General features: G+C 42.2%; 1 protein-coding gene across 1 annotated transcript; it reads right to left on the bottom strand.

Annotated features, from left to right (window-relative positions):
• Positions 1-624: 624 nt before the first annotated feature.
• Positions 625-18,313, bottom strand: KIF23 (kinesin family member 23). The gene is made up of 23 exons (XM_050903537.1): positions 18,303-18,313; positions 18,060-18,126; positions 17,764-17,892; positions 16,242-16,347; positions 15,378-15,514; positions 14,621-14,730; positions 13,850-14,020; positions 12,852-12,893; positions 12,305-12,417; positions 12,036-12,157; positions 11,371-11,473; positions 10,958-11,037; positions 10,747-10,866; positions 10,056-10,215; positions 9,336-9,503; positions 8,946-9,103; positions 8,388-8,561; positions 7,486-7,665; positions 4,640-4,870; positions 3,492-3,574; positions 3,115-3,196; positions 2,927-2,997; positions 625-1,337 (listed from the first exon to the last, which is right to left on the bottom strand). Exons 1-23 carry the CDS (start codon positions 18,311-18,313, stop codon positions 1,322-1,324), a joined length of 2,634 nt encoding a protein of 877 aa, XP_050759494.1. The 3' UTR covers positions 625-1,321.
• Between the last annotated feature and the right edge of the window lie 2,571 nt (positions 18,314-20,884).

Here is a 20,884-nt window from a genome sequence, read left to right as displayed (position 1 = left end):
CAGAGGACAGTGTTAGCGCTAGCCATTACTGCTGCTGTACAGCTTTCTGCTCCAGCTGTGGGCCTACCAGACCTGTGGAAAAGATGGTGTTTCTTTAGAACCTAAGCCTTTTCATGGACAACCGGATTTGTTTATACCAGCTATGAACAGACACTCATATTGGTCCATTTTTTCCTTAAAAAAAAAAAGCCTTAAAAAGCCCCTGGGCTTTATAAAAATGTTTTTTAAACTACTTGGTAAAAAAAAGCTTTTTCTTATGTTGGAAAAAGCTGAAAGCTTCAATATCTTAATAAGGCAGTCACTCAAAATGGAACCAACTGCCCTCAACAGCAATTTGCAGACAAGATAAGCTTGTCCAAAACATATCTTGGGATCCGAGCAGATTCCTTGGTTTAAGCTTCAGAAGTATCCCAAAAGGTACATTCATTCACAGTTCTTTGCACAAGACACAGTCAAGACGCTGCGGTGCTTACCCTAGTTTCTGTAGCTTAGCATACCCCTAAGTAACAAGAACATGGTTTGTAAGGGCCATTGAATAAAAGTATTTATTTTAACATGTTTGCAGAGCCACACATATAAAGTTCTCACCATATCTGTGAGCAAATTACCCTTTTACCCCATATCTACAGATGTAAAACATTTAATTATTTACTTGCACTACAAAATAAAGTAGGTCTGATGTCAAGTCACCATTACTCATCATATTGGTATTCTCGCTTCGTTACTATGAAGGTTTGAAGATTGAAATGTTTTCACAAGCTGATTCGCATGTTAAATAATCAAAGGTAATTCTTCCAAGAAGAAATCCATATTACCAAGCTATTGCTAGTTATAATAAAATATGAAATGGCATAGAAACACTCTTAAAGTGCGTTACTGCATCTAAATAAATAGCAGCATTTATGCCTCTTCAAAACAGAGGACCTGACAAGGAAGGGATAGTGACCATAACAGAAGTATTTTGCACTATAAAAAGAAAAAGCTGAAAAAAATATGCAAGGCAAAAGCCTTGTGTCATTAGTCTATAAAGATACAGCTTAATAACAAGGGCTTCATACATACGAGACAGGTGTTCTTCAGCAGTCCGGAGGACACAACGGCAGAACCCCCCTACATCTACTGAAAATATACACGCCCACACATACGCTTCTTTGGGGTCGCAAGAAGTATCTCCCATTTAACCATTGCCTAGCACAGGCCATTATAAAAATATAAGCCTGTAGTGACAACAAAGCAGTTTTTGTCAAGTGTATCACTGGCAGCAGGTATTACATCAGTCTGATAAAAATCAAGAGGATTCCAACGCAGCGGTACGTTAAGTTCATGGCTTTCTTCGCCTAAAAAAGGAAAGAAGAGAGCCACAAACAACTTTCAGATTTTACACAGCAGCAATTTTCCTTAACAGTAGTCAATAGCCTATTCACCTATTCTGTGCTGTATACACAAGTCTCACATACCTCCTATGCTAAGAAATGCAACAATTAACAGAAGAAAACTAAAGAGCTTATTTATCAAGAAACACTTGTATTTTGCTCTCTTTTTTAGACAGCCGTGACCGTAAAAAAGTTTTATTTAAATTATTTAATGAGTTAAAATAAAAATACAAGCTCCAACTCCATACACAGGCAAACTAAAAGATTTACTACAATATTACAAGGCTGCAGCAAGGCTGCAAGTAGCGGTAGCCACCTTGAGCAGGCCCCACTTTCTAATAAGAGATGTAATAAAGTATATGCTAACATGATGAAAGGCACATATTTGTCACCTTGTCTGAAAGAGGGGTTACTGTTTTCAGATACTCTCCAAAACACCCTCCCACCATAGTTCTAAACTTTTTGGATTCCAAATGCAATAAGTTTAGCTGACTTTGGCTTCATAGCAACCTCTACCTCTCCAGCCCTCTCTCCTGCCTGTAAACATCTTGCAAAACTGCAAATTTTCTTCCCCTGAGCTGACTAGGTGACTTCCACAGCACTGCCAGCATCTATCTGCAAGAGCCCAAACCTGGATATTGAATTCTGTTCTGCAACACCTACTTTAACAAAACCATCTTATCTGAAGCATTTTTTTTTTGTCAGTGAAGTGTTTTGTTAGACATGGGGGCTCGAGTGCTGGGCACCAGCCTTACAAACTGCAGGATCATTCGGACTTTTTGTTAGCAATTAGGACTTCTGATTTGGTAAGCTTGCATTTATGTGTGCAACCACCACTGATCCCACCATGTTACAGAATGATAAGACAGCCCTGAAGAATTCAGACTGTTATCTATGCATTTGGAAGAGAGGAAAGTTTCTTCTAGCATGACTAGAGCCCACGCTTCCTTAGCAGGTACCTTGACAATTACAGAGCAGGTAGCAGCTGGAATATGAGCTACATTCAGGTATACCATTAGGTATATCCCACAGTTGCTTCAGTTTCCTCCTCCCTAAACTATACTGAAATGAATACTAAGGTATTTGTAACTTTATTTAATTTAAATTTATCTAAAGATACAAAAATGAATATATTTTACTATATCAGCATCTGATAAAGGCTAGGGAGGTGGAAGAAGAGGGATATAGCTTAGTACTTTGTCACTGCCATCCCAAACCCTATGCCACTCTGGACCTGCCAGGCATCCTACAGTTCCCAGCTTTTTACAGTCAAGATAGCACAAGATCAAACTTGACATTCTGCTCACTGCACTGAATGTCAGAGTTTTACGCACAAGACAAGTTAATAATTCAGCTTAGAGTCTCCTACTGATCTACCCTGTCACCGGTTTCCAACACTGAATAAGCCTGCTTATCTTATAATATTAAGGAGGTATGCACCCCAGACCTAAAGCGCAAGGGCAGCAAGGTCAAGGGGGGGAAAAAGTTCTCACTTTAGATGTTACCAGGAAAGAGAATGCAGTACCCCAGCTACAAAGGAGAGATGCACTTACTTGGGCTGAGCATGATGCTGATATCCAGGTCCAAGAGCTGATCCTGCCCTCATCTCCACTGCCACAGAACACTGAGAAGACACAGAAAATCAGTCTCTACTGCTAACCCCCCGCCCAGCTATCAGCATTACCCCAAATTCTCATCCAGATCAAGCATGAGATGTCCCCCTTCTTCCTTTTTAGCTTACTCTGGTTTCTACATCAGTCCATTCAGAGTCTGCAGCATCCTCAGGTGGGTCAGGATTGGAAGGGGACGATCTTCGCTTTCGACTGAAAGAGGAGTAATATGGGGAAAAAAAGTTACAAGTGTCATGTATTTTGGCAGATTCTCACACACAAGAATACATTTTATACTTTCTAAATAAATACCTTGCTCACAGCAGCAGACCTACCTTAAAAGCAGCTACAGTATCTATAAGCCTCTCTGAGTTACTTTTATATGATTTCAAGTTACACGCAACAACTTTCTGTTCAATCCCTTGGACCAGAAGCAGTTACACATGCACTACTGGAGTTACGTTATCTCCAGCAGTGTCAGAACCTAAAATTAAAGACAACAACTCACCCAGTTGGAGATTCTTGCTTCAGAGTCTCTATCTCTGTGAACTGCACAGCCTGTCCACCACCCCTGGTTTTGAAAACATCACCCTGGAAACCAAAAGTAGTTAACAAGGTACAGTCCCTAGGTCAGTATGATAGCTACAGCACCGGTTTTCACATGAAAACTTAAGTGCTTACAAGTGTCCTTTCCTTGCAGGTTAGTAGCCAGCAAGCATATGCACACAAATTCGCTCTCCCCCATTACATATCTTCTCTTATTATACACGGGACAATAAAGAGTGAACACCATCTACCCTGATGATCATGGAAGACACCCATAGAGCAGTCACTACGATGACAAAGATTTCTGTATGATAATGATGACTAAGTAATACTACAGAAATCATGTCGTAGGCTTAGTTTCGATAGTTCCATTCCACAGCATGAACAGGTATGTTGTCAGCTATACAAGACTTTACTTTTGGAAACATCGCTGGAACCTACAAGGTTACCTTACAGCAGTGAGAGCTTTTTTAAAACTCAAAAAGAAAAAAAGACAATATCGGAAGGCCCGTGACCGCAGGAAAAATAAACCAAAAGCTTCTTGCTACAAATTACAAAGAGCTCTCAATTTGCCTTAGGTAAGTACAGCCAGCGTTTTGGGACACAAGCATTGCAAGCTTTCAAAGCCTAGGCTGTCTCACCAATTCGTTTGTCAGTTGACTACTAGAAATTATGTCCTGGAGCATTTGAGCATCAATCACTGCAGCAAGCTTACTCATACTGCTAGTGGAAATCAAATAACATCACTCCAACAAGGCTGACTCCACGAGATTAGCTGCAGTCACGAGTCTAAGAAACTTTCACTACAAATGGATTATTGCATTTTACTACAGAAAAAAAACCAAACTTAATTACTTTCAAGGAAAATGGTGACTGAGATAAACAAGCCTGGAATGGTTCATATGAAGTAATGAAAAAGTTCAAGAAAAGTATTTTCAGACTCTAAAAGCTCCCTTGAATCCAACCGCACAGAACTTTCAAATCAAATCTCTTAGCAGATTGAGTCAAACGTACCCTTTCACAAGGCAGTAAGCCCGTAGCACAAATACATTGCCAGAAATAGGTTTTGACAGGGTTATCACAAGTTTACGATGAAGGCGTTTGTTTTACCTTAATTAGTTTTGTTTCAATCTCCCCATCAGAGGCTAGCTCCTGGTGCGTCAGCATATACTTGTCACACTTAGCTAGTGCCTTTTCACTTGCAGCCGCTACCGTGATGGCATGAGGGACGTGTGGCTGCATGACTGTTTCAGTGGGCAGATTAGAAGGTGGCTTATGATCTACCCATCTCTCCCCAGCTGAGCGTGACCGTCTGTGTCTGAGGCGAACTGGAGGTGCATTCTGATCAGAGTGGAAGAGAATCAGAAGAAATCAGCATACAGTAAATCTCTCGGGGGATATCATTAGCAGAAGTGAACTTTGCAGGTCTGGTTAAGATGTGTTTGTATGAAGATCAAAGCTTCGCTCCTAAAGTGCTTTCAGAGTGCACCCTGAAAGGCACCATTACCAAGAGCCTTGCATACAATTATTAATGGATTATTTCTGTGCCAATTCCTACTTCTTGTAAATTTTAGCTAAGTGTTATCCAATCTGTTGCATTCCATACCTAGTAAAGTTTCCTCAAGGAGGATATCTTTGTTTGGTAACACTCCTCCTGAGTTTCCAAATCAAAACGGATTGCTATGAACATATTAACCAACCAGAAAAGAGAAATTTGTGTTTCCATGGATGCATTCATGAATCAAAATGTATTTCTGAGGTAGCAAAGCAAGCAGACTGAGCATGGATTTCCAACATCTCTAAAGGATGCAAGACCTTATAACACTTCTGAGTAAACAGAGCAGAGGAAGCATCCCCTGTGCTAGTGCTACCGCTTCTGAACCCAGCTGTTGGAAATCCATGAGAAGTGGTTGCAGTTCATATATTTTTTATTTTATGAACATTATTGTCAGTTGCTCAGGAAAATCAGAACATTCTGGAAACTTGTTTGAAAACCCGGGTCCCTTCAAGATCTTTGAATGGACTTTTGAAAGAGTATTTGTAGACTCTCTGTTCCATTTATACACTAATTTTAGAGACCTCTGAATCATGGTGAGATTACATAACCCAAACCTATGAATGCAAATCCCATCCACTGTATTTTCAGGTGATGAGCATCAATTAGGCTTTCTTTGACCAATAGACATGAGATTGGCTGTACCCTTTACAGATAAACCTCTTACAAGTTTAAAGCAGCTCTTAAAAATTACACATATATAGGGAAATGTGGCTTTCAGCAAAAATCTTCCATTAAAATAAAAAAAATAAAGAAAGAATTTCAATTCCCCCCCCCCTTTTAGTGGGCAAGTACTTATTTCCGTTGATGGTTTTTTGAAACAATTCTGCCAAGGTGCCTTAGAATTTATGTCTTAAGGAGAGAGTACGCTACTACTGGTCACATTTTACTACGGCAGAGACCACATCCCTTACTCCGCTGACAGTGGTTCGTGTACTAGTTAATTGGAAGAGCATTTGCTTAAAAGCATGTCCCTGACTTCAGAGGGCCAGCAAGTGACAGAAATTTTGAGAACTCTCAAAAATGAATCATACCACAATAAACTTTCCTCCTCTCAAGAAGCTCTCTCAAGAGGCTGGGGTTGTACCGTTCTCTTCGATTTACCTGAGCCACTGCGACAGTGCTGTAATGCGATAGACACCACCGATACAAACATTTACACGCATCAGTTTAGTGAGGGGAAAAAAAAAAAAAGTCTCCCACCTGTAAGCAAAGCCCCCAGTTAACGCAGATGTGAAAATTAGGGAAGACTATTCTAAGAGAGTTAAAGCTAACAGTCACACAAGTGAGATGTTTGTCCAAGCACTGTTTCCAGGAGACATTTGCAGATATGGCTCCTAAGACCACCTTTTAAGCTGCCCAAACAGACTATGGTAAATTGCAGGCTGCAAGATAGATTTGAGGAGACAGACACAAGTTAAAACACAAGGACATTCATAGCTAGAGAAAAAGTCTAGCTAGTTCAGAGTTCCTTACTAGTGCTATCTACGTGCCAGCAAGAGATACACACACTGCTTTTAAGGAGTTTCTAAACATCAAGTTAGAAGTCAAAGAGAATGAGTAGTGAGACTCAATTTGGAAACAGTACTGTCCTATGAGAAATACATTTAGGGGGAAACTCCAATCTATGTTAGGTGTGCTCAATGTAAAAGAGCAGTTGTAATAAGCTTTTGAGCCAGACTAAGCAACACTACATTTAGCTTTTGACAGGAGCAGCACTAACCCTGCAGCATTGATCCTCTTCTACTTCTAGCTCATCTCTACGCCTGGGAACCTCAATGACTCCAGTCCAGCACATCCCTCGCCTTCTGTCTGAGGTGTTATAGTCTCTACTTTGTTCTGGTTCTTGTTGTCTACTCCTTGCATTAGAAGTGCCACTCGTATGCTTGTGTGAAGGGGTTTTCTGCTCCCATTCCATAACACAGGATGCCACAGAAATGCTGCTACAAGAATTAGAACGTCTGTGCACCTGCGGGTTGCTCACGAGCCGCTGGCTGTTAGGGACCTGAGTAATAAAGTTACTAGAAGGCTAGAGAGAACGGGAAAGAAGTTAGCGAACATACAGAACTGTCAACTTACAAGGCAATAAAACAATGAATACTGACAACGTGCAGACTGCCAATTCAGCTATTCAAGCTTATGGTTTTGGACAGGTATCGTGTTGCAGTGACAGCATTAAGAATCAGGTATTCTTCCAATACTAGTAGCATTAGAAGGCAGGAACACGAATAAAGAGCACTGATAAATACAATAGGAGATGAAGAATTCAAAGCAAGTTTAAGTTATCCAATTTCTGCGCTTGGGAACTATTTTCTAACCACTAAAGAACTGGCCTGCACTTTAGTTCATTCTCATAAATACGCTTTTCCCTATATCAAGAAGTGTTTTAAAGGCAACTTACAGGTACTGGTGAAGGAGACACTGATCTCTGAACAGGCTTCTCTCTGTCTCTCTCCCGCGAAGGCCTCTCTGGCTTTTCATTTTTTGGTTCAGTAACAATGGCCTTCAGTTGCTTCAGTTTTTCATCTTTGACCCAAAGTTTGTTCTGCATCTCCAGCTGCTTTGCTGCTACACGACGCTCCTACAAAGACAAGTGAGGAAAAGCATGAAGTACCTTACACGAACGCACAAGTAATTGTGCTGAAAGTTTGCAGGGAATTGCATGTTCCACATGGCATGAAATTCTTCCCCACTGAGACACAAGCTATTGGAAATAATGACATATCAAGCTAAAGAAAGACTTTCCAGATTATAAAATAATACCACGTTTAATGCCATAATCATTTTGCTTCCTAAATTATGACAAATGGGAACATGTCTAACTATAGTTCTATCAATGATCCTGAAGTAGTAAATAGTCCTGCAGCAGTAAAAGTTAATCCCTCAGATTTCCTTTCCTTATTGCTTATTCACTTATTCCAAGTGCATAGCTGAGCAAGAGTTTATATGAGGATAAAGGGGAAACCCTGACGTTAGGCGTCTCCTGACAACTGACTGAACAAGAGAATCACTCCTTAGAGTGCCACAAACCCAAAAGAACAAATTCTAGATACTGAAATGAAGTGACACAGTGCTTAAGAGAGCTGCTCTAGCTGCACCAAAATTCCTTGAAGAATTTATCTTATCATACCACATTTACAAAAGTTAAGTTCAAAATGTCTGTTCAAGTCCATAATTAAAAGCCAAACACATCTCCATCCTTAATGCTACTACTATATAAAAAACCCTCACAAAAACAAGCCGCCCAGCTCCCCCCAGCATTGCTCCGTTACACATTTCTAATAGATATGGTAGCGTACTTACACACTCCTTCTCCCATTTCATGGTTGTTTCTGCCACCATGCCTTGCAATCGTGCCTCCAACCGACGCTTGTCAGAAGCCTGACGTTGCAGTTTCTGGCTCTTGCTTTCTAGTTCTTGCTGAAGATTACGCTTGTCTTCTTCATAAATTGTTGCAGTTTTCTCTAAAATCTCAATCTGGAGGAAGAGAGGAAGGACTTGGCTATGCTTCTTAGAAGTGCAACCATCTAAGTCCAGAATTGCTATTGTTATATTTGACTGTTAACACATACTAGAATATATTAGCTGTTATACAAATATACCCAGATAAATAGTCCACATTCCAAAAAGTTTCAGAGATTTTACAACTTTCTTATAAGTTGCCCATCTTAATGTATTAAGAAAAGCCTCACCTCATAAGAAAGTCAAAAAACTAAAAGTGTTCAGTAAAGCTCCCCACAAAACACTTTTAATCTTGTTTCTAATATCCATCTTGCAAGCAACTTCTGATGCCAAGAAGCTTGCCAAATGGTACATAGAAAATGCATTTTGTGCTTCGCTTTAGACAATGAAAAAACTGACCTTGTATTCCAAAGTTTTAATTTTCTTCTCCAGGCGTTCTAGCTCCATTTTCTGCCCTGCTATTGTTTTCTCTTTTTCAGATAGTTTTCCTTGAATATAGTTTTCCTTGGATACAACACTGGAGTCAAATTCTTGCAGCATTGTTTTAAATGCAAGCACTGCAAGAGAATCGATATATTTTATCTTCTCACCGTATCTCCATAATATCAAAAGCAGTTCTGTTTTTCTCCTACCAATTTAACACTACCAGCTATTTCATTACCTCGAAAAAGGTTTTTTAAATGATCGATCTAGACAAGACACTAATTTCACGTTGGTAGAGAAGAGATTCCTTGAGTAGTAATAAGGGTGCCAAAAAAACTAGCTCCACGCTGATGTTCAAATTCTTACCGTTTTTGGCAAACTCCTCTGACAACATTTGTCGTAGTTTATGGCGTTTTTCCAGGACTTCAATAAGCTTTGGAAGTGTTTGATCATCATTAACATCCAATAGCTCACATGAAGGCAATGGAGGAAAGTTCTGCAAAAACATTTCTGAAACAGATTGCTCTTCTGTTTCTGTAAGATTTAAAGCCAAGAAAGTCTGTCAGCAAGCTACAGAACAGAAAAGTTCCATTTGACAACGCAGAGCCACAGATCATTCATTCCACAGTACCATGAAGCAGACAGAACTTTGAGTAATTAATGAGAGCTAGAAGTTTTCAGAAGAGATGACAGCGTTGAGAAAAGATTAAATGTGACATTCTCGATTCATTGCTTTGTAATACTTCCAGGCAACTCTTGATTTCTAAAGTAGGCCCTAAGCATACAAAAGCATCAAAGCATCATCCTCAGCACAATTTCCTTTCAGGGGCTGCAATAACGTGACCATGAATTCAACTTCATCACCAACAACAAAGAATTACCTTGAGACTTACGCAGTAACTGGGTTTATACTACAAGGAGTGCTGCAGCATGAAAAGAGCAGCACCTATTGCAGAGAAGGCTCACAACTAACAGTTAAGTGAAGTTCCTTTTGCACTTCCAAGGCTCAAATAATTTGTTTTAAAATAGCCTTCAACTCCTGACAGAAAAAACGGTGCTGTGATCACCTAGCATTCTAGTATTTACCTCCATTTATCGGGCCACCCCGCATCTCCAATTTCCGTGAGAGTTCCTCTCTGAAGGCCTGATTCCTAAAGCGCCGTCCTGGCGTCAAGCCACAGAGCGGTCTATCAACAGGTCTTGCAACTTCAACTTCCTGGGTCATTTCTGCAAAGCGCATGACTTGCTACAAAAGAACAAAAGCAAGCTTGACAACAAAACTAACCAGAAGCAGTCCAATATAAGTTTGAAAGTGATATTTTAGGTCAATAAAAGTATTAGAGGAGACATTATCAAGCTATAATCTCAAGTAGTTCCCAACTAGATAGCTTGTGATTCTGAAGCGGAGCATCCAGAAACCTTCCCAGTAACACCTCCCTGACCTCAGCCCCCAAGGAACCATGAAACCGACTGTGCAGATAGCTGAAGTTTTTGCAAGTACAGTCATAGTAGGGATTAAGCACCTAAATATGGCTATTTGGACTTCTGTAAATAAGAGAAATCTTTCCTATTTTACAAGCAAGTAGCAGCTGTAATTTTTAAGAGGAAAAATAAGACTTGGAGGGCACGTTTGCCCTACAATATTATATTTCATTACCTGAAGTGCCCAAGCAACAAAAATTATCATTCCTTTCATCTACTTAAGTACAAGAATTCAGTGACAAACAGGAAAAAAACAGAGTAGGAGGGAATGAGGTAAGATCTGCAAGGAAGTTACCAAGCTTTCCTCGTAGTCCTCAGCTTTAGGATTAACGCACACAATCATACGCACTTTTCCTTCACCATCAAAATAGTTCTTGAAGAGATGAGTCAGTTTGGAATCTCTGTATGGAACCATCTTAAAATAAAAGTACATGAAAGATCTAGTAAGCTTTCATTACACCAGATCTTCATCAAATCAACAGATAGTTAGTTAATGGGTTACATACCTTATTTGTTCCATACATCTGGTTTTCCCGTAGAACTTCAATACATGTTCTTAATGTCATTAGTGACTGATTAATATTACCTTATAAAAAAAAAAACCCACAAGACAAAAAACTCTGTAAGCAGCCATTTGGATTATGTTGCCAAATTATTTAGCAGTTTACTTAAGAATAAATTGCCTGGACTTAAGTTATATTTATTAAGGATAACTGCTCTAATTAACTGAAGTGTCAGAATAAGTGCTACTAAAAACTTCTGGTTTCCAAACTGGAGGATTTAAGGTCATCAAATCAGACAACTGAACACCATAACAGAACCCTTAAATTCTTCGTATGATGTCTTCACTAGGAGACAAGACTAATATGAGCATATATTAGCACATAAAATTACCAGGCTGTCTAAAGATGGTACATACCTGCTTCTCGCAACCTGTTCCCTTCAGCTTTTGTTCTATTAGTTCTTTCACTTCCAGCCAGATCAACTAAAGACAGCTGGCTTAAAGTGATCTGTTCTTTCTCCTGTTACAGAAAACAAATTATGTTAGGCTAATGATTAGCTCTATATTCCTTCTAACAGGGTGGGAGGGAACACCCCCCCCCCCAACCATAAATCAGCATGCACACTTAAAAAGAACACATATTGTGCCTTTAAATAAAGTCTGAGGGTGTTTTCATAGCCCTTAATGCAAGACGCTGTGCACCACTAGCTTTTTTTGTGAATAAGTTTAGCAGATCCCTTCTGTCTCGGGCCACAAGATAGATACAACAACTGCACTCATTCAAATCCTCCAAGTTTCAGATTCTTAACAGTTTTTGCTCAAAAGAAGCAGAGGTAAAAACCAAAGGAATAAGCAGCCTCACACTCCATTTTAATGCCCTACTTTCATTACAAGAAGGAGACTAATTCCGTCAAAGACTCAAAATTTAATAATTTTGATTTCCTTCAAAATGAAATTGCTAACGCTCAAGACGCGATATCTGTTTTGGTAGGCCATACTGCAAGGTTCAGCACCTTTTCTAACCTACGTATACATGCATAAGCACGTGCAGTTCTCCTTTAATAGCCTGCCCCGGAATTCACCTGTAGCACATTATCTCCGTCTGCATCCAGGGGTGCCTGAGCCAACTTTATTATAAAAACACTGTGAGAGCGACTAGATTCTCGATTCAGCTGAGTGTTTGCAATACGCCTCTTCTTTTGACCTGTTCAGAAGAACAAAAACAACCCCTCCAAAAACCTGTTTTATTTAACAGGGTTGCCACCTGGCGAAGCCAATTCTGTTTTCAGCACGATAGTGTAAAGGATTACACATCGGTACTGAATTTAAGAAGTTATATTCTAAGATTTACCTCTCCAAAAGACTTCAAAAGCTTCTTCTGTAGATTTCACCTCTACTTCTGTGCATCCTGTGACATACATGTTGTGATTCTGGTCCTCACGAAGTATTTTGGACTGTGGAGGTCTTAAGGGCAGGGAGGAAATAAAACAAACAAAAAACACTAAAATTGAGTGGAGATTTCTGTACAACAATACAGTGTGTCATGCAAATTTTCTTTTGTTTAAGTACAAAATTCAGACTGAATATGTCAATTATCCATACAGCAGATGGAAGAGGAAGTACAAGTACATGGACACACATTCAGCCAAGATTAGTTACACTTCAGCTACTGCTTTAATTTAGAAGCTACGTTTAATTGCAATTCTTACTGGAAATCATGGGTTTGGATGGCAGCTATTGTTTTTCTACATGCATACAGAAGCAAGATGGCTTCAACAGCGGTCTATATTCGCTAGTAAAGCAAGAAGAGATAGGGAGTCAGTCTGAGTTTATTTTCTGCTTCTACTAAAAGAAAATTTCACTTTTCAATATTGGGAATAATATGCTTATGCACGTACATAAAGTCACCATTTCGCACAGGAGTGTTGCAACTGTTCCACCTACCAAAAAAACAGGGTTAAAAAATATTAAGTCATTCAGCTTGTGTCTAAAATCTTTTCATATATAATACACTATAGCTTCCACAAACAGAAATAATCCAAGATTCTTCATAGGCTGATTTTTGGACATAAGCACAATACCAAACCAAATAATTTTTTATTCTTTAAAAAGCATTCACATACATTCAAACCCTTTTCAGATCAGTACCCTGCAGACAGCTCTTGATGTTTCAGAGACATAGCATGTTTTGCTCTAGTTAGTCTTTGTAAATCAGCCAACTCTTCAATTAACACATGTACCGATGGACAGGCATAGGGTTTTCTTTAATGGATTTAGATTTTTTAAAAAATGTATTCCAAGTTGAATTTGCAGACTGTTTTTTCTGACGGTCTCAAGATTTACCGATTTTAGACATCAGCCAAGTACACACCTTTCCAAAAAACACCCAGAATTTCATTTATGAGACAATTCATTTCTGTTTTTATGGAAGTTACTGACATCAAGTGAAATATGGAAATTTGAGTTAACTGTAAAGCAATAACAAAATAGCAACTTTCGCCCAATACACTGTTTCCAGGGGAAAAGTGTCAGCTACGAATGGCTTACTCTTCAAGTTGCAGTCACCTGCAAAGAACCGTACCCATAGAATAGCACAAACAGACTGAATCTCAGTGGGATACAACACACCACCTAACAAAATAAATATTTGCTTATTAATCTCCCATTATAACGAGGAAGGGAGCACCAAGTCTTAGCAGCAACAGAACAACCATCAGTACTTGGCACACTTAAATACTATTGTCTGGACTCCTTTGCCATCACCTTTTTCACGGGATTTTTTTTAAGTGATTCCCATGAATTGAGCCAGACTCGCCAAGACTACAGCTGCAAAGTCATATTGTAGTTCCCGCAAAAGCATAACTGAAGTAGGAGTAACGATATTCATAAAACTAACTTTGGTTTTATAGGCTCAAAGGGAGCTTCCTCCAAGAGGTCATATATGTAGTTGTTGTAGATCTCAATATAGGAGACAAAAACACTGTAGACATTATCTTCATCAACTTCTTCCACTTTGCAGTGATCTTGCACATTGATCATATCGGCAAATTCTGGATCTATTTGTCGCCTGTTGAACACACACAGTAAGCGATTGTAACGGAGCATCCACAGCCAGCTAACACATCAGACAGTGACTACACAGTTAAAAAGCAAGTCTACTGACAGATAGCATGATTTGAGTATGGAAGTGCTCACACTAGCAATTAATGACAATGCATCCAGTCACTTTAGATTAAAAAAAGCACTCTGAAAAGTTTAAGTAGATAACTTAGAACTTTCATCTGACACTGCCGTACTCGGCTGCAGCAAGAAACGCCTTGCAAAATTCCTGGATAGTCAACATTTCTATCCTCCATTCAGCAATCTCTCTATTTTGCAAAATATCCCCAAGTTAACTTCACAGTATTCCTACTCAGTGAAGTCACAGCATTTTACTCATGGGTTAACAGGTACAAAAACCGGACTTCTGTTGTCTGATTCCAAGTCTTCTAATGTAAATACTTAATTACGCAATTGCCCAAACCATGTGAAATGTACTAGCTTTCCATTAATATTTTTCTTTCCTTTCTTCAAGGGAAGGATAGAGACCAAGTTAAGCTAAAACCATAATTTCAGAATAACATTTATATTAACTAAATTCATTCTGCATGTTACAATAGTTACTTACTTGCCAGATGGAGTTTTTGGAACAGGCATGGCATCTCTTTTCTGGCGCTCTAATAGAGCATCTACTTCACACTGAACATCCACACCATTCTTGTCATCAAGCTTAAAAACCTGAGCAGTGAGTATGTTTAGACAATATAATGAAAAACACTGGAGAAGATAAGGTGTTGGCCAGCAAAACAAATTATTTCATCAAGCTGTCTAGCAACCAGCAAATACCATGCCCCTCACTAACACTCGATCTGCTGGCTAATGCAAAGTAGATCTGACAGAAACCAGATATTTCCAAGACAACAATATTTCGTAAAAGCTCCCAAGCTAGCATGCTACCAAGGAAAAGACTTCCAGTATTATTTCAAATATATTTAGATACCAAAAATCCAGAGATGTTTGACCACAAGAAAAGCCTCACATCGTGTCCTATATTTCAGATACAGTTTCCTGTTGTGGGATTTCATTCCATAACTCAGAAAGCTTCCTCTTTCCTTTTTTTATTGTTTTAAAAAGTTAACTAAAGAATAAGCGACAATTATAAGGATAGCCAGACCATACATCTCCATGAAATGTCCGTCCTAGCTACTATGCCTGCCTCCTTGGCCCTGCTCTTGGGAGCGGGCGGTTTTTTTGTTGGCTTTCTTATTAAAGTGCTCCAGTCACATGACTAGACAGGAGATAAACACTTTGAACAGAACATTTTATCTAGTGTTTTTAGGCTGTTACAAGCAACAGCATGAAGAATTCAGTGCAAAACTACTCACAAATCGCTTGGCCTGGAATGGTCCTATGCTGTTGAAGATCATATCCAAACACCGCGGGAGAAGTCCTCCGTCACCAGGAGACCCTGTCATGGTGTGTGTTTTCCCGCTGCCTGTCACACCATATGTAAAAAGGAGACCTAGGAGGGACAGGAAAGTGATGTAATCATGCTTGCTGTCTCAAAAAAAAAAAAAAAAAGCTCAGTTATAATCACACACCCTGTCTTTCCCAGGTCAAATGTATTTGGAAAAAAACAATGACTGCTTTTGAACAGTTAACAATAAGCTATTCCAGCCCATCAAAAGCCACCATCATCACTGGTGTTTGCATCTCTCATTGACAGCCACTTCAACTACGACTGACAATACCTATCATCCTCTCAGGGGAGAGTGCATTTGGAAGCCAGAACGGAAGGAAGCCACTAAGTCCCAGGTGTAGAGGGCCGATTTGTCATGCCTGTTACTGAGGAGTCTGACATAAGCCAGATACTTCAAGAACCAGCACCGTGATATCAAACCACGCCCAGGAGATCAAGCCCTACAAATTGATTTCTGTAGTCAGTCTTTAGGTGGATAAGTCATCCCTTTCTGCAGAGAAAAAGCTTCTCCAGTTAATGGTGTACAAAAAGTTTAGACCTTGACACAAGTAACATGCACGTCATAACAAAGGTAAATAGGTTTAGAAGTAATGAAAGGCAAGAAGAGCTTCCAAGGATGTTGTATAGGGGAGCTAGTCTCATTGCAAACAAGGCATACGTGGTTTTACCTAGACAAGCTAAGAAACCTTGAGACATACAAAATCATAGCAATATAAGAAACTGCATGGTAGACATACAGAAAAGTGGTAGAGAACAAATACTTGCTTACCATTTTTCCCACGAATGAGATCTTCCACTAGAGGTTTAGCCACCACATCAAAAAGCTCCTTCTGAACAACAAGGGTGCCAAACACTTCTTTGAATGAATACTGCGTCTGAAGGAAAGAAGATACGCCGTCCTAAACCTTAAGTTTCCCTGTCCAGAAGTCCACTGCTTCAAAATGCTTCATTGTTTCACGCCTTAGAACCGCTTTCCATCAGCTTACCAGAATGATAAAGATTCTACTTTAGGATTATACCAGGGTTTGAACACAGGCAGTTGCTCCAATGTAACTATTCTGAGAATAAGATGTGCATAATGAAGAGCAGCAACCGTCTCATTTTCACAGAGCTCAAGCCCAGAAATAACCAGAACGATCACAAAGCCTGGCATCCCAGCAACTAGAGAATCTCACAATTTACAGCTTCAAGCTCAAATTTCTGTTTGAGCTCCCACCATAATCTACGCAAGCACTGAGTGAAGGAACACTCACAACAGCCAAAGTTGAGTTGTTCCAGCATTTAATAATTTTGTTTTAAGCTTGTGTCTTTTTCCAGTTTAGCCTCAGCTTCCAGTCATAGGTATTCAATACCTTTTTTTTTTTGATGAATCTGGTCACTTTTCAGTCAAAACACCTGCTTATGTAAATATTTGAATTTTAAGCTTTTGAGCAAAGGTTTGTTTACCAAACTTTTGATTAATCTCTGCCTATTTTATTTAAGCCTTTGAAGAACACTATGTACTTCCTAGAAGAATTTCCCATACTGAAATCAGAAACAAAGCAGTCTACATCCCAACCAACTTTTTTTTTCCTTAGAAACACTAGGACCTTGTCTCATTTAGAGTTACAGCACTGTGCTAGGAACCTGCAGTTAACTGTTTCACTACCAAATCACGTTCAGTGCTACAGTACTCTGGCTCCTCATTCTGTACGCATGACCTAAACCCTCCTTTTCTAGGAAACGTTTGTATTGACCAAGTAACAATATGAACTGCTCTGTGACCTGCCACCTACTTTTCCACACTTCATGACATTTCCCTACTTTGTATACATAACCTACAGCTTAACCCCCCACGTATTCAATAAATAGGGAAACGCTGACTTTTTGCCCAGCTTAAGTTTAGGATAAATCAACTGTTAATTCATTTGTGTCTGGTTTAGCTTAGAGCTGGCTTCCTTCAATTAGGAAAGTCTTGCAAGTGGCCTAAATATTTGCCAGTTTTGCTTTTGTTCCTTTTACCCCCTTCCTTCACCCTGCAGGAGAAGCCTTTTCATACATGGAAAATACATTTGATGGCTGAGGAAACGGTGCGTTTTTGCTCTAGATGGTTTTCTGGTTTTGAAAATTCTTTTTTCTAAAAGTGCAAACCGCTGATTTGCACACCGCAAGAGACACCGCAAGCCAGCGGAAAACATCAACAGCAGGGAAAAGGACCTCGATCCCTAATTCCAGGCAGCCCCTTCAGCCGTGCACAGCTCCAAGGCGGAGGGCACACGCACGGATTTCCCCGCCGACCCCCAGGCCGTTACCTCCCGGTACTCTCCGTTGCGGAATATCCTGTATCCGTCGGGCGGGTGGATCTGCACCGTGGTCTCGTTGATCACCTCGATGCAGCACTCCTGGTCCGGGCGGCTGAGCGGCCGCACCCTGCAGTACACCTGGGGAAGGGGAGGGGGGAACGACACAGGGCCCGCCGTCCCTCAGAGCAGCCCCGACGGGCGGCAGCAGGCCGAGCCCCCAGGGGCCCCCTCACCGGGGGGGGGGGCCACGGCCCCTCCCCGCCCGCCGCCCCCGCCTCAGCCGGGCCCGGCGGCCCCGCACTCACCCCCACGGGATCCTTCAGGCTGGGGTTGGACGGCTTCTTCAGCGCCGGCCTCCGCGGCGTCTTGGCCCTACTGGGAGAAGGAGGGAGGCGTGAGGGGAGGCCCCGCAGGACCGGGCCGAGCCGGACCCGGGCCGAACCGAGCCCCGCCGCCGAGGCGTGAGGGGAGGCCCCGCAGGACCGGGCGAGCCGGACCCGGGCCGAACCGAGCCCCGCCGCCGAGCAGGGGCTGAGGGGGCGACTTACGCAGCCTTCATGTCGCGAGGAGCCGGGAGGGTCGCGACCGAGGCGGGCGCTGCCGACCGTGCTCCCCGCTGCCTCCGACCGGCGGCCCGCGCGCTCGCTGTGATTCAAATCTAACCAATCAGCGCGCGCGGCCCCGCGAGCGTCACCGCGCAGCGCGCGGTGACGTAGCCGCGTCGCCGTCCACCACCACCACCACTCCCCCCCCCCGGGGCGTAGGCCGCAAGCGTTGCCATGGCGACGCCAACGGGCGCGGCCCGGAGCGCGGGCGCCCCCTGCTGGGTCCGGTGGGGACCCCCCTCCCGGGGCGGGGAGGCGGCGGCGGGGGCCGAGTCCCGGCACCGCGGGCCCAGAGCCCGGGAGGGAGGGGATGGGAGCCCCCGAGGCCTCGCTGAGGCCTGCGGCGGTTCCCCGGGGCCGGGCTGGAGGTGCTCCCGCCTGGGTGGGCCCAGAGCTGGGCCTGGAGGCTGGAGACAGGCCCTGCCTGAGGGAAATGGCTGAAGCCGCCGTGCCGAGGGCTCTGGGTGCCCCAGAGGGGAGCAGGAAGCCTCCCATTCCGCAGCCCGCCTTCGCACCCCGGGGGCCCCTTTTCCGCCAGGCGCTTGAGCAGGGACAGAGACAGTCTGTCACTGGAGTTCAGGGCCCGGGCTTCGGGCTAGGCCGTGGGAGCCTCTCCCTGGAAGGCTGCCCGGGCTGTGTCTTGTATTTGCCTGTTTTATCTGCTCAGTGTAAATAAAGGTTGGGGCTCAGCAAAAGAGGTGTCATCCAGCAAGTTCGCTGTGCCAGGGCCTCCCTGTGGCTAAGCCGCTACCTGCCTGGAGGTAAGTTAATTAATTCCTAGCCTAGTTAGTTAATCCCTACAGGAAATGCTTAACGGTGGAAAACAAAGCCTAAAATGTGAGGTTAAGACACGCATAAAAAACCCGGCCAAACAAGACCACTGAAAGACCTAGCTTCCTGACAAGGAAATGCACTTCTAATTCAAATGGGGAAGCTGGGGTAAAGGCTGAAGTAACTTGGGTTTTAACCCTGGGTAGCAGCTCTAAAGGCCTCCAGTGGGTTGAACTCAATCTCGCTTAAACCACAGACTCCAGCCAGTTCTCAGTTCTAGTGCAAATTAACTAAATCACGTAAGCTTACCCCCTTAAGGGAAAAAAAGAAAAAGAAAAAAAGAAAATCTAAAGAAATCCCAAGAATGTCTGTCTTTCATTTTTTAGTGTGACAACTAGCAGAAGAAGGCAGTGTCCTGGGACAACCTTCACTTCTTAAACAGGGTTTTAAAATACACGGAAACAGACACATTTCTTAATGGTCTCATAACACACATCAAGGATGCAAACAGTCAAAACTGAGCTGACCTCCCCAGGAGCAGACCCAGAGCCCCACGTGCAGTCCCACCGTCACGGAGCGCCTCGCAAGCCACGACCCTCCTTGCCCTGCACCCTAAAACTGGTAAGATGGGGCTGCCACCCTAAAAACCAGCCTGAATTCCCAGAGCCCTGGGAACAGCGCCTGAAGCTACACTTCTCACAGCAAAAAATTCCGCTCACGCTTCCACTGACTGCTGCGGCAGCGTCTTGCTTCTCCTGGATCCCAGACTGCTTCGGACTTAATAAATTAAACCCAGCGTACTGATACCCACCTGGAAAATGGTACACGCAGGATGGATGAGAGCGCAATTCAGTGTCATCACAGGAGGAAAGGTGGTTTAACGAACGAGCTAACGATTCGCACACCAGACGCCTTTCCCAAGACTGAAGGTACAGCAAGCCCGACGACAACGCCTGCCTCGCCTGGGGAGGTGTTCCAGAAGACAGTCCTAACTCTTGCCGCAATCACATTCGTACCCTCATTCCAGCTCATTTAAATCCACGTCGTGCGTTATACTCTTCTGGAAAAAGACATGCGTCTTTTGGATTAAGCGTTATTCAGGAATATTCAGATTCACCTTTTACCTTAACCCAAAGGAACTCGATAGACCTAAAAATCTGGTGTATCTGCATAGCTCATCAGCGCAGTGAAATCTGCTTGGCTGAAGAGCAGATGACTGACGTTCACTGGGATTTGGTCATAAAGTTAATAGTTTTGTTTGGGATTTGCTCTGGATTGGGCGCAGACACAACAAAACAACATGTTCCAACAAATAAATATCCTGTGTTATTTACTCGTAACAATTTGACACAGAGTTTTTATTTCTTTACGCGAATAAAATCTAGTACATTGAATAGATTTTTGAAGGCCTGTCTCCAACTGAAGAAGACATCTGGCTGACCTGTGCTGCTTCAAGAGCAAACATTCATCGTTCAATGTGTAAAGTGTGTGCCAGACAAAGCGTCCATGCACAGCGCTGCAGGATCCAGAGGGATTACGGTAGTGTATAATACGGTGTTATATTTTTTAATGCAGTTTTCCTACAAATAGTTTCACCTGAAGAGGACGAGAGGAATTCCCAAATTCAAAAGTTAAATGACCAAGAAAAAATGTATAACGATTCATGTAAATTTTACAGATTCTTAAATCATGTCTTGCACGCAGAGCCAGATTCCTTTCCAGTCACACGAGTACACAAGGTAAATAAGCTTTGC

This window comes from Gymnogyps californianus, chromosome 11 (genome assembly GCF_018139145.2).
Source record: "Gymnogyps californianus isolate 813 chromosome 11, ASM1813914v2, whole genome shotgun sequence".
NCBI classification, from domain to species: Eukaryota; Metazoa; Chordata; class Aves; order Accipitriformes; family Cathartidae; genus Gymnogyps; species Gymnogyps californianus.
Note: the sequence above shows the minus strand (reverse complement) of the source record. Positions and strands in the feature narration are given on the sequence as shown.

Excerpts from the sequence above, each read along its gene's own strand:
- KIF23 (XM_050903537.1), bottom strand. Across the intron at positions 15,515-16,241 it reads TCTCATTCGTGGGAAAAATG|GTCTCCTTTTTACATATGGT; the intron begins GTAAGCAAGTAT and ends TGTCCCTCCTAG. Across the intron at positions 14,021-14,620 it reads CCAAAAACTCCATCTGGCAA|GCGACAAATAGATCCAGAAT; the intron begins GTAAGTAACTAT and ends TGTGTTCAACAG.